Below are 17,647 nucleotides of genomic sequence, written 5' to 3'. Positions count from 1 at the left end.
CAGTCTCTCTCTAACAAAGATTTTTCTGGATACCCCAACAGAGGAAATAGCTCTCATCTACCCTGGCAAATCAAGCCAGAGGGTCTTTTATGTCCAGTTGAGAAGGTAGACAGACCACCACATTTACATTCTTTCTTGCTGTACTTAAACATGTGATCTTCAGATGCACTTTATGGCTTAATCAGTCATATATGCTTAATTTAGAACAAAGTGTAGCAGTTTGGATGAATGGAGGCAAGGTTAATGGCTGAGGAATATTAACAGATTCAGCATTGACTGCAGGTGGCAAGACTGGACTGGACTATGACAGGAAAATAGGGACAGGAGTAGCCCATTCAGTTGCTCAAGTTGATTCTGCCATTTGGTATTAACTTTACCTACCCAGCTTGGTTCCATAACTCTTAATTTCCTTGCCTGATAAAAATCCCATCAATTTCAGTTTTGAACCGACTTCAGCATCAACAGATTTCCACTATTCTGTGTAAGGAGAATTACTTTCTGAGATTATCTCTGAACACTATTTCTAAAATTAAGCTCCATTGTTCTGGACTCCCCAACTGGATGGAATAGTTTCTGTTGAATCCTTTAATCATCTTAAGCATCTCAATTAGATCATCCTTTAATTTTCCACATTCAAAGGATTAAAGTCTATATTTGCAGCCTGATGAACCTATGGTGGGTACTTACACAAAGAATTGCCAGTTGGTCAAAGTGCCAGAGGGCTGTCGCCTACCGTGGACTAGATCACGGGATGATTCATCATCTTCAGCACACAGAAGACAAAAAGAAGCAACACAGTACAGGCTTAGTAAATGGAAACAACATATTAGAATGTGGATTATGGGCTTAGAATCAACAAGGAAATTTAGCAATGTTGAGCAAGACTTAGAAAGGTTGAGATGGGGGGCGGGGGGAGAGAGGAATTTAACGGGACAGGCTACAAGGTAAAGAGAGAAGCAGTTAGAGGCTTGAGGTTTCCCATCAAATGCCAAGCTTCACCTTGTTTAGATCGTGACAACTTGGATGTGAATAAAATCAACTACTAGCCAAAAAAAAAAACACTTTGCAGCAAACAAGCTTTTTAATTACAACAGTTTGCTGTATTTACAGAGTATTCATACTAAAAATAATTCTCACCGATTGTTAGGTGATGCACCTTTCATTGAAAAGTATTAAAAATACAAATAACACTGGTTTTACTTTACAAACAGGTTCAGATAAATTCATTAGCAAATCAATATTTGCTATTTTTTAAAAAAAAAGCAAGATATTCATTCCATAGTCACGATGAACTACAACGTGAAAGAAAAATTTCCATTATGCAGACAAGCACTTTTACACACCATGTGTTTTAAAAATAATGAAGGTCATGTTTTCTACAGCTTTTATGAAGTAACAGTAAGGAGCAACTTCCGCTTTTCCTCATTAAACAACTCAGTCATGCTTTGGAGCCTTCACGTAGCCCAGCTTATATCCATTTCTTTTCACAGAATTCTTTGCAACACATTAATTAGTTACACTGATAAATACCTTATGTTACAATTATAAAAAAAACTTGCATTCTTATAGCGCCTTATTACATTGCTCGAATGTCTCAAAGCGCTTCACACTTTCAATTATTTCGAAATGCAATGATTGTTATGTAGGCAAACAGAAGCAGCCATTTTGGACAAACAAGATCCAATAATAAGATGAATGGTCAGTTAAACAGTTTCCGGTTGATGGAAGAACGTTGGCCAGGACAGCACGAGATTTCTTCACTTCCACAGGTTTCTGACACCTGCCTCAATATGCAAATTGTACCTCATGAATTGCCAACTCCATAATGCAGTGGAGGGTTAGACTAAATGATGGGCTCAAAGTCTCAAAATGAATGTTAAGTCTATGACCTTCTGACTCAGATGAGTGTTAGCAACAGAGCCAAGCTGATACAATCATTTATTTTCTTTATTTTCCTTCAGTGACAATTCTGAAATACGCTCAGGATTAAACAACCATTTGGAATTCTATACCCTGCCAACATGGCATTAGGATAGGGTGTTGTTCTAAGGATTAGGCAAGTAGGCAGAATCCCATCTACAATCATCACATCATAAGAAACCAATTTGAAAATATATCCTAACTCAAATTTCCCCACTGGCTAATCACTGCTGCAGAGAGATCTTTCATAATGGATGTGTTTATTGCTTACACTGTGCTGGCTGACAGAATATGTAAAGTCCAACAGGTTGAAGACAGGCTTCAAACATAAGAAATCAAAAATGTTTCTTTAAATAACTACTGAAGCTGGACTAGACTGCCACAGTACATAGAACATTTCATTTTGCTTTGCTGTTTGAACTTGGCACCCCTGTTTTCTCAAGCTGCCAGGTTTCAATCTTTGCATATTCCATGAGTCTCAATGAGGTTCCAAACAAAGGCAAATGGAAGGAAGAAAAATCCAAGCTGCCTTGATGTGCAAAAGCAACAGTAAAATTTTGGAAACCTGGCAATGCTAAAGGAGCAGATTGAAAAAAAATCAAGTTTCTGAAAGCTTTCCAATGTTGTGAATGGTTATTCAAGCTGTCAAGTAGACATGTGTAGAAGTGGAATGACATATGCTACGTGCTCGAGATATCGTTTGCCCACAAGGTCAGTAAATATCCCAATCCCAGTTCCAGAACACACAGACAAACACAGTATGCCACTGCAAAGCGGAACACTATTATGAAAACAATATCAACTTGGATCACAATTTTGCGAGAGGATCTCCTTCTGAACAGTACCAAAATATTAAACCACAACTTTACTATAAATTTCACCAGAAGCCGCTCAAATTCAAGCAGGTTGTAAAAGCCAATCATGAATTGTTCATGTAACTGCTCCTCATCCTATGCAACTTCCAACAGCAGGTTACACTTAATGGGGAAAATGAGGCCTGCTGGAGGGATAGTGGGAGTAGCCTTTGGAGGTGCATACTTAAGAGCATCTTTCCAAAACAAGAACACATTAAAAACATAAAGGAGATTTTAACTTGTAGTGATGGAACAGTAGTGACCAGGAAGGATGATTTCAAGCTCTATCTGGCCTTTAAGAGATCAATGACGGAGACAGTTATTGGATCTAGTTATTTTCAGGATAGAGGCCCCAAATCTCATTGATTTATTAGCAGGGCTGAAATCAACCAGCAACAATTAGAGTTGAAAGATTAACCTGTCTTTTCCCTATACAGATCCTGATGCACATTTCCAAAAGTTTGTTATTAATTCAGATTTCCAAAGTGGAAGAAGGGTATTTTACATTTTTATTCTAACAAATGCATCTCTCCCCACAACCCAAATCAATTAGGAAAGGACTATTCCTTGCTTCAAGGAAGTTTTCTGGTAAGGACAGGAACTGTAACCAGCTGTGTATTTTTGCTTTGAGGAAAAAGAAAGGATTTACTATAGAAAATGTCTGCAGCCCTATAGCACCTCTCCAAACACCCGGTTGCCACCCTTCCTACAATACAGTACACGAAACAGATGTGGGACCCTCTTCCAATTCATCAAACATCAAACGAGTGTTACAAGCTGGATCCTATTACATTAACTGATTATGGCTCAGATCACTTGGCAGAGGATGGTTCGTGAATGATATTAAGAAAAATCAATATAATTCTTTTTTTAAAATAAGGTTAGGTTTCTAACTTACTTTCTTTTCTAATAAAACCCTTGTTACTAGTCCTGACATAGAAGCAATTGCTAAATACTCAAACTGTACAGATTATATCCTTAGTGTAATGCACAACCAGAGGGAACACGAAGTCCAGGACTTAAAGTAGTGTTGTGGTTGGTTATGCAAATCTATTTAACGCAACATTTCTACTGTAGTGGTCCCAGAATATCTGAATTCTACCAGTTTTGCTTTTCCTGCAGCAATCTTCCTATCTGAACATGAGATATTATGCACAATTGAAGTTAGAAATGATACAAAGACCTTAATTCTTTTTTGAACTCTTACATATTCCACAACTTTGTCATATCTCCAATTTCAATGCATTAAGTTCACCATTGTTAAACCAGGCTACTAATTTCAAAAGGATTCGAGACAAAACATGAAATACAACAAATAACACTAATCAGAAAAGGCTGTGCATGCAGAACTTAAAAGAAGAACAGAAGTGGGCGAGAACAGAAAAAACATGTCTGAGGAACTTTCCTCATGGCAGTGCAAGGCCAAATTATGAGGAGGTAGAACGGATTAGTGACCCTTCAAATCCGTTATATGACAAAACGCACACTTCATGCAGCAATCTAAAATATACAATGTAAGGTACAGTACTAGAAATGTACACAGTATATAGTGAAGTACACCATACAGAGAAGAATCAGAGGAAAATTGAAAAACCAAACTGGATTTTTCCGAAGGAATATTCTGATTTATCATCAGGAACAATTATCTGATCCAGCACCCACAATCACTGGTAATAGATATAAAAGCAGAACACGTGGTAAATTACAGAAACAAATCATCAAAACCCCAGGGATATTCCAGTGGGTTTTAGTGGGCTGTAAAAATACATAATAAGGAGCCTTGGGGACAGATATAAAGGTTAAATCCAGGTTCCAATTAATTTGCATATATGAAGTTGTTTCTAGGCAGTCTTGGTGTTCTAATATAGGATTTGCCCATCACTGAGGCAACAGTGTGAAGCAGCTCTTTACAAACCTGCAGACCCACAAACAGAAAACCAACAAATAAGGAACAAAAGTACAAAACAGACCAAATTGTATGAATTACAAGTGCTGGACAACCAGAAACAGGGGCACAGGAGAGGCATCACAGCCCAAGTCATAATTAGAACAGGTCTATACATTTGCTAGGCACAAGTCTCTACACTAAATTATGCCCCAAAAATCCAAGTCATGTAGGCCATGCACTGTACACCAGAGTGGAAGGAAGAGGATTTTTATACCTACAGTCCACATCAGTGGAGCTGCCATAAGTAAGCTGCTGGTTACTTCAGAAGAGGCTGGAAAAAGAATCAGCACACTTCCTCTAAAGTCATCAGACACAAAATAATTATGGATGCAACAACAAACTATAAGGACTCAACTTAGTTCATTTATCTAGAACGACCATATAGTTCATCCACTGCTAAATCCACTTTTACTGAGAGTGTATTCCATGATCAGTCAGTTTCAGACAGCCAGTAGTGTGGAAAAAGGAGCTGCATAGGCTCTCAGCCAGCACTGGCACCAAGAGTTTCAAATATTTGCACTCAGTATTACAAGAAAATTAATCATCTCACAATCAAGTGCAAGTACATTGAACAAAGTGTTCATATATTACCCTAAGGGCTATTCAGAATGAAATACAAGATTTCCATGATAGCGCAAGTGATGTTATGTAATAGTTCCTGATAAGTAACATCTCTGAAGCCCCTTACTTCTTTCAATTACAGCCCACAAGCAGCTGTTTTAGATGAGACCAAAATTATCTTAAGACTCCCGCCTTCCCTTCAGCTATGTTAACATTATTGAAGATTTCAAATGTTTTAAAATACAGACTGAAAATCTAGAGTTTAAAATACAAGTCAAAGACAATTGCTAAGTGCTGCACGTGAAAAATAACATCCATACAAGGAAAAAAAAGTTACATTTTTCTGCAAAATGTATTCATTCCACATAAAACTATGTTAAAAACTGGACTGAAGTTCCAACCTGTACTGTGAAGTATAAAATCCACTTCAAGTTATGCACTTTTTAACATTGAAGGTTTATCCACTGCCACTCTAAGCTATGCACAGCAAGTATTTGCGTGTTTAATGCAGTGGGGACCCGTCTTCAGAAATTCAGGTTTTAACATGTGAAGTGAACTCATTCCCTACAAACTGCAATAACCTTTTGTTATCCTAATAAGGCAAAATATGGGTCCTCCTGCTCACACATAAAAAAAAACATCCATGGTTTCTTTTTTGCAAATTAAGTAGATTGCCTCAAGAACTACGTGGGAAGGGACGGAGCAGAAAGTTTATTACTGTTGATATCTCCATAAATACAAACATTCTGACAGATATTCTAACTTTCAGGAATGTGTACTTCACATAAATCAATGCAATTTCAATCTGGTTTGATTTCCTTCCCACACCACCCCCATTACGCGAGTGCTAATATTGTAGCAAAGTCAACAGCTGTACAGCTTGCAGTTTTATTCGCTCATAGAGCTAATCCTTTCCATTCTCACACTTGATGCTGGAAAGATAGGAACCTTGAAGGGGTAAGAACAAGGAGAGAGGATGAGAGAACTTGGCCCTTGTTCAGCCGAGGAAGCAGCATAGCAAGACTTCCTCGAGCAGCTTAAAAAAGGTTGTGTGTAAACATTGAATTGATCAGATCCAACATTAGTATAGGGTACAGAATGTGCAATTAGTTTCAAAAACTTGCCTCGGGCTGAGCCTAATCCCAGTTATGGCTCAGTTATTCCAAAACCTGCCCAAATTTTCTAGCCTTCTGTTGCTCAGACAGTCTTTTTATTAAGGCATGGAAAGTTCATGAGCACAGCAATGGGACAGAGAGAAGACAATAACGTGTTACAGTCAGACTCTTCTGCTTAGGAGCATTTCATACTCTACTGTGTGGAATCTAGTAGCAAGTAGCCTCCATTTGCATTTGCTTCATTGGCAGAATGGATGTCCACAGATGATATAAATATTTTAGGCTCTCTGACTGCACATGTTGCTGTTGTAGAACCATCTGAATCCATGTCTAGCTCAGCCTCTCTTTGCTCTGCTGCCCCTCTGCTTGAAGGTGAGTTCTGCTTCAATGTTTGACCTGGCAGAAAATTATGCAAGCTTTTGTCCTTCATAAGGAGTTCAGTTGTCTCTGTATACACATACTGGGTAATGGGGTTCTCGCTAATAGAGGTGGAAGCCTTTTGGAAACATTGCATCGTCTTGCTCTCACTGTCAAACAAGTTCTGTGAGGCATTTTCTGAATCTTCTCGCTTTGATTTCCACGTCCATGGTTTTATTCCAGCCTCTTGCACCTTCTTAGCCAGTTTTTGAAGAATGTCCTGTCCTTTTGTTGATCTGATAACCTGCAGTTTCCCTTTTACTACTGATCTTGAATCTGTTTGATCCTTTTCCAGAGAGCCTGCAGTATAGTCCTTGCTTATCGACTTTGACCAATACAAAGCACCCTGCGTTGGCTTTTTAAGGTCTCCAACTGATGGCAGTAGGTCTTTTGTAGATTTGAAATTCTGGTCCATTGCATTCGCATGCTGTTCCCCACGTTGTAGAATCTTTAGGTTCCTTGATACTACATCAATGGCTGTTGATACTGCACCAGAAACTGTTCCTAATTTATTTGGAAGCTTTTGCATGACCATTTCCTCTCTTGGCTGTGTTGATGATGACGACATTTGTGAATAGCCTTCTATGTAGAAAAAAAAATTAGGGATATGTTACTAATCTCAAAAATTCTTCAGCACATCTCGAGGGCAATTGGAAGTGGGGCAATAAATGCTGTCATTGCCAGTGATACTCACAAACCATGAACAAAGGGAAGTGTACATGAAAGCTGTTAAAATTGCATTTTATGAATGTGCAATAAAAAAGAAAATTTATACTGTGCTCAGTCATAGTCGAGGCCCAGTGGCCAGTTCCAAACATATCACAGTATTTCACTTAAGATAGCACACCAATTCACAAACTCAGTAATGGTTGATTCCATGGAAGTGCCTTCTACAACGTCCGCAAGAGATCAACACCCAGGAACCCAAAGGATGCCAAGTTTTGTTCTCTGTGCAGCTGCTAAGAATTGGCTGGTCACTTAGAGGGAATTGTGGCCTTCATCTGACCCAGAACAACCACAAACTAAAACTGTATTAATACTTAATTGTTAAAAAAGTTTATAAAAACCTACACTAGTGATTGACAAAATCCATCTAATTAGTTTTTAATATTAAAAGACGAGTTTCAAAACAGAATAATACAGTAAAAATGTCAAAAGATTAATCGCTTTGAGACATCCTTGGTATGTAAAGACTTTCCTTGTGCAGCCTCAAGCCCCAACAAACTCAATTCCTTTCCCTCCGCCCATTTCCTATTAAAATAGTAACACTGTACTTTTCTGTAAGCACACACAAATTCAACTTTCTTCGCATGCTGAAAGAGTGTTTTGTATTTCAGGTGTCAGCTGTGGCTCAGTTGGCAGATTGCTCACATGAATTCTGAAGGTTCCGGGTTCAAGTTCCACGCCAGAGATTTGAGCACAAAAATCAAGACTGGGAATTCAGTGCAGTACTATCAGAGGTGCTGCCTTTTGAATGAGACATTAAAGTGAGGCTCTCATAATATATCCCATAGTAGGGGAGTCTTGGTCAATATTTATCCCTCAACAAGCCACTGAAATCATGAACAAGAGGGCGGAAGCAGCCTACTTCCCCCCAGTAGTTTCACTGTATCTTAGGAATAGTCAGCGTTGCATAATCCCAACATCTTTTAACTTGGAAACAATCGCAAAATTATCTCAACACTGTCTTTACCTGAAAAAGCTGAATGCGTCTCCATCTCTGTCTGGGAGATACAGTCCCGTTCTCCAAACTCCTCACCTTGGGGGGAAACTGCAATTTTCTCAAGGAGAAGGTGAAAAGGAGTCCCTGCAGCAAATACATTTTAAGAAAGATTAAAATAAAAAAGTTTATTTTTCTTTTTCCTTTCATGGGATGTGGGTGTCGCTGGCAAGGCCAGCATTTGTTGCCCATCCCTAATTTCCCTTGAACTGAGTGGCTTGCTAGGCCATTTCAGAGGGCAGTTAAGAAGTCAACCACATTCCTGTGTGTCAGAAATTTCATATTTTAAGCACTGGCATTTTTCAAAAAACGTTTTTAAAAATTGAGCGAGATTTTCAGACTGGATGTTCTTCCCATTTTACCTGGCAGCACATCAGTATTTTTTATAGCGTGTCAGCTTGGTTTGGTTGGTAAGATTTGTCTCCAAGTTAGAAGGTTCAGTCTCGACACTTGACAGTGCATTGCAGGATTGTCTTGAATGGGTCTTGACGCTACTTGAAGGGCAGCAAGTCCTCCTGGTGTCATGACTAACCTTCCTCCCTCAACGAACACCATTAAGTACAACATTGATAAGGTGCTACATGCTCATTCTTTATAACAGACCAAGTCCAGTCTCATTTAAGTTACAATGGTAGTAAGGATATGGCAAATAAATTTCACTGGTGTATCAGACATCAAGCAAACTATATTCCAGCCAGCACCTTCACTTTTCCACATCTAGTGAAATACTGCCAGATTCGGTATAATGAAGCTGATGATGACAAGAAAAACATATGCAGTATTACGAAGTATGAACAGCACAGAAACAAGCTATTCAGCCCAACAGGTCTATGCTGATGTTTCTGCGTCTCGCATCCTGCTTCATCTAACCTCATCAGCATGCCCTTCTATTCCTTTCTTCTTCATGTGTTTACCTAGCTTCTATGCTGGTCACCTCAAACTTCTCCTGAGGTGGCAAGTTCCACATTCTAACCACTTTCTGGGTAAAGAAGCTTCTTCTGAATTTCTTATTGGATTTATTTGTGACTATCTTACATTTATGTCCCCTTGTTCTGGTTGCCCCTACAAGTAGAAATATCTTCTTTACATCTATCCTATTAACTGCTTTCAAACTCTTAAAGACCTCTCAAGTCACTCCTCAATTTCTCTAGGAAAAAAAAGTCTGTTCAGTCTTTCCTGATAGCTGTAACCTCTGATTTGGTATCACCCCAATAAATGACTAGACCTGTTCATAGTTCTCCAAGTGTGCCCTCCCCAATTTACCCATTTACTGGTGCCTTCCTTCAATTCCCTCATTATTTATATTGCACCTTTTGTATTGTAAAACATTCTAAGGCACTTCATATGATCATTATCAGACAGAAAATTGACCAGGCCAACAATGACAATATTATATTTAATAAAAACAGAAAATGCTGGAAAAACTCAGCGGGTCTGGCAGCGTCTGTAGAGAGAGAAACAGAGTTAACATTTCGAGTCCGTATAACTATTTCCCAGAGCCTAAGAGAAGTAGAAATGTGATGGATTTTACACTGCTTAAGAGGAGGTAGAGCAGGTGGAACAAGGTAGAAGGTCAGGGATAGGTGACAGCTAAGGAAAGATTGACAAAAGATGTCATGGACACAAGGCAAAGACAGTGTTCATGGTAAAGAGTAAAGAAGGTGCTGATAGTGGCATGAAGGTAAGATAGCAGAAGGTGGTACTAGCAGGTTAAGGGTCAGCGCTTTGAATGCAAAACAAAAACAAGTGACAGATAGCCCTGTTGGGGGAGGGGTTTTGGGGAAAAAAAGGATTACGTTTTTTTTAATGAACAAATAAAAATAATAAAATAAATAAAACAAACAAACAAAAATTGGATTGAAAAGGGGGTCAAGATGGAGGAGAGAGAGTTCATGGTCTGAAGGGTTGATTGGGGAGACTAAATGGAGACTGGGTGACCATTTGTAGAACACCTTCACTCATTCCGCAAGCATGATCCAGATCTTCCTGCAATTTCCTTGCCATTTCAACACAACATCTTGCTCTCATTCCCACATGTTTGTCCTTGGACAGCTGCAGCGTTTCAGTGAAGCTCAATGCAAACTGGAGGAACAGCACCTCACCTTCTGATTAGGCAACCTACAGCCTTCCGCACTTAACATCGAGTTCAACAACTTCAGACCATTCTCCAGGTGCTAGTAGGTTGCAGGGATACTAGCCTCAGACCAAATATTCAATTCCCAATACAAACAAGAAGTTCAAACTTTCCAAATAGAAAAACTTGATTTTTGTATCTTGTAACCTTAAACAGCCAGATAGACAATCATTTCTCCACATCTGTCACAACAAAAAAACACACAAATCGAAAGATTCTCGCTGTTCTTAGAATCAAATGTTTGAATATGTCATGCTACAACCAAAGGATCATTTATAAATTACCTGCCCAATATGACAGTTTTCATTTCACAGAAGTAGACTGGCTAGTTCTATTCTGAAGTGAGTTACCAACTCAATGCACAACCTCATTTTAAAAGATAATTCAATATCCTTGCTACATTACATCCTTGTAAATGGAATTGGCTCAACTGACTCCTGTAATGGAGGAAATGTGGAGAATAACTTAAAAATGAGTTCTGCAAGCGCCTCTAGATTTTTCAAGCAGAAATTTCTAGGGGTGGGGATATTTGCACCTTTTTCAGATTTCACAGGTGCTGTTGGGAAGGGTGGGGTCTGGTGGGAAGTGATGCAACTTAATAGATGGAATGAAATCATTTTGTTTCCATCTCAAACTATCAATTCTCCTACTCTGTTGATAATAGTTGGTTTCCAATCATCAGCACTGGTGAGAACAAAAAACTGCAGTTTTATTACGAGCCACCAAAGGAAATATGAAAGAAATCTTACCAGCTATTGGCACCAGTGTGGATTCTTCATTGTTCCCCTTCATAACAGATGATAGCTGAAAACACAGACCACAAGTAAGAGTATTTTAGATTCATACATAATCTTTTGAAACACTTGTACTTCCCTTCTTCCCCATCTCTCTCTGCTTGGCTGGATGGCAGTACAGGCTCAGTCTGGGGTCAGGTTAAAGGGAGAAATACTTTGCCAGACCCATTAGTCTGTGGATCAATTCAGAAAGCACGTAAAACACTTCATACTTACAGACTGCCCTGGAGAGACAGGCGTTCCATTATGATCAGAATCTCCACTATTCTTCTCACAAACTGTAGAATCATTTTTCTGATTTTTAAGTTTCTTCTCTCCTGTATAATATATAACATTCACATTTAATCTGTAAACATGGAGCACAGGCACCAGACACTAATGCTAAAAGCCAAAAGCAAAAAGGCCCCAGGTTTACTCTTGATCAGCACAGACTTAGTTTATTTCATCTTCAGTGTTTCTTGGTTATGAATTTGAAAGACAGTCAGTCACAGTCTCCATTTTTAATGCTAATCAATAATTTTGTCCAAAATATGTGCGTGAGTAGAATGGTGGTAGGGGGAGAAAGGAAGTGAGAGAGACATACACACAGACAGAGACACAAATAGGACTGAGCTCAGATGCAATGTTTGCTAACACTTGGTTTGGAAGAATAATCAGAGGCAAGATGCTGGGGTCTATGATTAATGTGCAACAGTACCCCAGCAAAGAAGTGTCCCAGTGAGCAGGGGTGGGTGGAAACAGGATTCAGGAAGTATCATCTCAGTTACACAGCAGGACCATGAGAACTTACTAATGAGAACTCTAATACCCTGCAACAATCAATCCAAATAATATTTGGAATGTCAGAGACAAAGTTTTATTTTTCTTAGAACTCTTCTCTTACTATTTTTAAATTCAAAAAATAGATTTAAGCATAATTTGTTGAACCAGGTTTGCTGAGTCTTGCATTAGCTGCAGGAAATGTTAAGATTTCCCACCATTTCACACACCAAATTCTCCAGTCTTTGCTTCCAGCAAGCATCACAGTGAAATTTGAGATCATAGGCATTTCTGTGGTTGCTTATGTAGAATTCACAGAAACAGCTAAGTTGACCCATGTTGGTCTTTATGCTCCACATACTTTCTTCATCTAACCCTATCAATGTACTGTTCTATTCCATTATACTCATGCACTTATCTCTTTCTTTGGCAGCCTTCTGTCTCGTGAGATGATGGTTTACACCTTGGTGGTCAGCTGTGTGTTAAACATTGTCTGGTATGGCTCAAGAGCCCCACTCTGGCAAGGCAGTCTCTCCAACATTTGCTGCAGAGGAAGACAGCCCTGAGAAGGTGCCGGTGCTATTTCTATGATCACCATTACTGAGACTAGCTTTCAATTCCAGATTTTTTATTAATTGAACCCATGTCCCCAAAGCATAAGCCTGGGCCTCTGGATTACTAGTCCAGTGTCATTACCACTATCTCTCCATAATTGATAGATTGAATGATAAAACTACACCTGCCATAGTTTTGCCCAGGAGAAGTATTAGGTCCTCTGCTTTGGACCCAAGAAAAATGGATCAGAGTATTTTACAAATGGTGAGAAGCTAGGAACTATGGAGGATCAGAGAGATTTAGGAGTCAAAGAACAGAAATTACCGAATGCTAGTGGACTGATACATGGCAACAATAAAAGGAAGGAATATTCTGGATTCAATCAGTCGCATAACACAATGTACTCACTAGTTTCATTATAAACATATATTAGTGTCAGTTTGGGTCTTAATAGATTATGGGTTCAAGCCCAACGTCAAGACATGAGCACAGAAGCTAGGTTGGCACTTCAGCCTAAATGACAGGACTGTGGTATTATTGAAGGTGTCATCCTTCTTATGGAAAGTTAAACCAAGGCCATCAGCTTGTTTCAGTGGTTCAGCTGGACATTAAAGATCCCAGGGTAGTATTTGAAGAGGAGCAGTGAGCTCTCCTATTGTCCTGGCCAGCAATCATCCTTCAATCATTATCAAAAAAAGATTAATTATTATTTCTATTTAATCTTCAGATGTTTCAGCAAAGCACTAAACTATTACTTGATGATTTAGAGTTGTATCATTCTATGAAATACTGACTGCTGATTTCTCTTTACAAATGTTGGCAGGATTGCTGTGTATTTCCAGATTTTTATGCTTTAGATTGAAAAGTTTTATTTAGTTTCTTTTTAAAGGCAAATCTCTAAGGGCAACCAGAAATACTGTAGATGGGTACTGAAAATGGTGCATTACAATGGAACAGTTTTACTAGTGATTAATGTAAAAAGAAATTACAATGCCATTCAAACTTGCCTGATTTTTAATCACCTAAAAAGACTAAAATTAACATTTACATTAAAGGTAGAAAATAAGCCTCACCAGAGAGCACCGAGATTATTTTTAACAATGCCTTGTGTTTTTTCATCAGCAGCTTTTTCTCCAAATAGAGTTTTTGTCCTTGTTGACACAGATTCTGAATTTCACTGATGGCCTGTGGTGACAAATAGTTAAATAATGAAAAGCTAACTGTATGGAGTAATGTTATACATTCCCAAGAGCAATCATTCAAAGATTACATGACCACTACAAAAAGTTACAAAACATTGATTAATACCCTTTTTGTTGTGATTTTTGCATCACCTTAGTATTTTTGCTCAAATATTAAGAACTGATGTACAAGGAGGTATTGAGCCACTTACGACTTGTGCATGTTGCCAAACTACACAGAATGCATGCGGAATTAGGGCAGACTGTTTGGTGATTGTAAAAATTCACCTTGCTTGTACCTTCAAGCTAGTCACAGCTGGTACCCTTGCTGAAGTCAAAAAATTGTCAGGCAACACTATTAAACAATTGGGATGCTATTTTGGGGAGCGTTCTAGCATAGGCACAGGTGTGGTTCACCAGAAGTATGAAAAGTAGGTAGACTGCGATGTCAGATGCTGATCTGATGCCAGCATTGTCATTTTGCCAGTTCAATGCTCCAGCTAATACCCTCACTTAACCTCACACAGTTGAACATGCGTTCAGCAGTAGGAAGGACCACGCACCAGTTTATTTAAAAGGATCATCAATTACTTTCATGTTAGTCTGACTAATTTCTACTGGCTGTTGCTGCAATTGTAGTAGTGTTTAGTGGTTTCCAAAGTTGTTATAAGTTGCTGAAGTCTACAGGGAGTGGTGTGGCAGATGCTGAAGGACTTTGTCTTGACTTCAAGGATTCTGCACAAACCATTTGCTCCCAGACATGGGTGCAGTAATTTGCATCCCCTTTACAGCATGACGGAGAGAATGAGTAGAGATGACACACAGGTCAAACTGCCAGGACAGGGATGAGGAGTAGTGGCAGAAGGGCTCTTAACAGGAGGTTACATCCGCCTAGATTATTCAGCATCAATTCTCCTCCCTGAGCCGCAGCAAGGAACAATGGAATAAGATCAAATAGTTGTTTTGGTAGTACAAAATTTGAGTATTGCTGAAAAAAAGTGACATTTTTGGTCAAAGCTTTCCGTCCTACACTCATCAAGACAATTCGCAAGAAAATGCCAAATGTCAGGGGAAACAACAAATTTATACTGCATGTAAAGAAAGTGTTGATTGGTTGGCAAGTGGACTCTGACTGGTAGAGGCGCTGCCATGGAGAATGCACCAGTTGATGGTGACTGAAAGTTAACTGCCAAGCATTGTCTGAAATTTAAACCAGGCAGCTTGATTGATTGGTCAAGATATTGCCCTGGGGAATGAACCAGCGAATGGCTGTCACTTATTTTGTTTGGCTGAAACAGGCGCAGTGTATGCACATGTTCTTTTTATCTGCAAAGAACAGAGCCCTGTGTATTAATATATGTAGCTTCCAGTACATGTAAATACGCCATACTGCGACACGCTTACTGCAAGCCCAACTGACAATCTTAAGTTGGTTGTCAATGTAATTCTTAGCACACTGAGGATTATTCCGCAAATGTTGTCCAATCACGGAATCATCTCTAATGTTGGACACTGTTTTGTGTTTTGCAAGCATAGACTGCTTGGGCACAGTCTGTACATTGCTCATTGTGAACAGCAGAAGGGACATGCTGTTTGATATGATCTCCCAGTCTTTGGGAAGTACGGCTTACATACCTAGCATCACAATGACAGATTCATGCACCACATTACTCATTTGTGTGATAGGCAGAACATCTTTTTGGCTTGACGGCAGCATCCTGTTAGTGGTGAATACCACTTGTTTTGCAACTGTATAGTAGTAGCGTGAAACGGCTAGCTTCGCCTATTGTTCAAATTTTTGACATACCTTGACCTTCAAGGGTAATCGGAGGTAGACTGGGCACTTTTCAGGGCTGCGAGTGATGGCCATGAGTTTGAGCAATGTACAGTGTGAAATGGTCTGATCAGGATAGTCATTACCCTGCAGGATGCCTTTGATGTGCCCTATTTCAGCATTAAGTTTGAATGGTGAGCAAATGACTTGGGCCCTATTTACGAGGTTGCTGATAAGGCCAATCTTATAGCGCGTGGAACTGTTGTAAGAGTCCCAACACATGTATTGACCGGTGAAGGTAGGCTTGCATTGGACCGTGTGCTCATTTGACATTACTAGCCTATTCACCAACGTTCTACTTAAGGAAGCCATAGATATTTGCGTTGCAGCACTATATCATGGCGACCTAGACCTGCCACCATTACGTGAATCAGTATTCACTGAGCTTATGAACACGGCAACAAGCGCAGTTGAGTTCAGCTTTGATGACACCACAGTCAGTGACTGTGAAGGTCACACCCTTGCCACCAGCTATACAGTGAGCAGGCTGCCAAAACAGCCCTTATCTGGCCCGCTGTTCATGATTGATTCATCCAACAACAATACCAGTAAATGCAATTCTAATTCCCCATTCACTAACTGCCCACAGTCTTCAGTCTGAGCTTCTAGTGCAGTACTCACAGCTTGGGTGACTTCTGCTTGTGCTGCAATGGAAGATGGAAGGCATTGGCCATCAGATGCTGCATCACAGCTGAGCCTGCAAGTAAGCTAATGAAATTGGCAAAACAAAAACAGAATTACCTGGAAAAACTCAGCAGGTCTGGCAGCATCGGTGGCAAAGAAAAGAGTTGACATTTCGAGTCCTCATGACCCTTCAACAGAACTGAGTAATATTAGGAGAGGGGTGAAATATAAGCTGGTTTAAGGTGGGAGGGGGGGTGGGGGGGAGAGAAGTTGGGGGGGTGGGGGGTGGTTGTAGGGACAAGCAAGCAGTGATAGGAGCAGATAATCAAAAGATGTCACAGACAAAGGAACAAAGAGATGTTCCACCAACCTCTCTCCCCCCACCCCACCTTAAACCAGCTTATATTTCACCCCTCTCCCAATATTACTCAGTTCTGTTGAAGGGTCATGAGGACTCGAAACGTCAACTCTTTTCTTCTCCGCCGATACTGCCAGACCTGCTGAGTTTTTCCAGGTATTTCTGTTTTTGTTTTGGATTTCCAGCATCCGCAGTTTTTTGTGTTTAATGAAATTGGCTATCATTTCCACACCAGAACGCTTGGGCTCCAAGCTCAATGTGAAGCCTTGTGCACAGCTGGAGCCAGGCTCTTCCATGTTCCTCAACATTGTCCGCAGGCTTTCTGGCAGGCCTGCCAATGCACTAAGCATTTAATTGTGCATACCCATCAGGCTTTTTCTGTAGGTCGTCCCAGCAAAGTCATCCGAGTCTTCTGTAGCAGAACTCATGTACAATCTGGTGCCTGTACTACCCTTGTTCTCTGCCCAGGCTGCAGCCATTTGTGCCTGGTATATTATCACATGCAGATCCTGCCTTTAAGCTAACTCTAAAGTGCATACAGTGTCAGTATCTGAACTGGTGGCTGAGAGTGTAAGTGACCATTTTTTCTTCACTATTTTCCAGTTCTTGCTTCTCCATCACTGCCTGGTCAGTTTGAAGTTCTTCGTTTATTTGAAAAGGAGAAAGGCACAATGGTTATGGTAAGGGAGGTGGACGAGTAAGAGGTGTATGCTTAGACCACTTGCAACTTGAACATCAAAGGGATTGTAGGATAAGGGGGAACCAGGGTTATGTGGAGGATCAGGGTAAAGTCTTCTTTGATTACTTCAGCCCCACCACTGGCCACAGCCTCAGTGATAATCCCTCCAATGATGTCAAGCACCATTAGGATAA

General features: G+C 39.9%; 1 protein-coding gene across 4 annotated transcripts in view; it reads right to left on the bottom strand.

The window, feature by feature from the left end:
* Positions 1-5,946: 5,946 nt before the first annotated feature.
* Positions 5,947-17,647, bottom strand: part of LOC144671331 (uncharacterized) — a 95,185-nt gene continuing 83,484 nt past the window's right edge. For all 4 annotated transcript variants that reach the window (XM_078533159.1, XM_078533160.1, XM_078533162.1 and 1 more), the window contains exons 25-29: positions 13,851-13,962; positions 11,680-11,780; positions 11,419-11,473; positions 8,509-8,622; positions 5,947-7,397 (exon numbers count right to left, since the gene is read on the bottom strand). In XM_078533159.1, the coding sequence (XP_078389285.1) occupies positions 6,592-7,397; positions 8,509-8,622; positions 11,419-11,473; positions 11,680-11,780; positions 13,851-13,962 (1,188 nt within the window). In that variant the 3' untranslated portion in view covers positions 5,947-6,591. The remainder of the gene's footprint in view (positions 7,398-8,508; positions 8,623-11,418; positions 11,474-11,679; positions 11,781-13,850; positions 13,963-17,647) is intronic.

Source organism: Cetorhinus maximus, chromosome 32, assembly GCF_964194155.1.
Source record: "Cetorhinus maximus chromosome 32, sCetMax3.hap1.1, whole genome shotgun sequence".
NCBI lineage: Eukaryota > Metazoa > Chordata > Chondrichthyes > Lamniformes > Cetorhinidae > Cetorhinus > Cetorhinus maximus.
The sequence above is the reverse complement of the archived record's forward strand: the minus strand, read 5'-3'. Positions and strand labels throughout refer to the sequence as shown.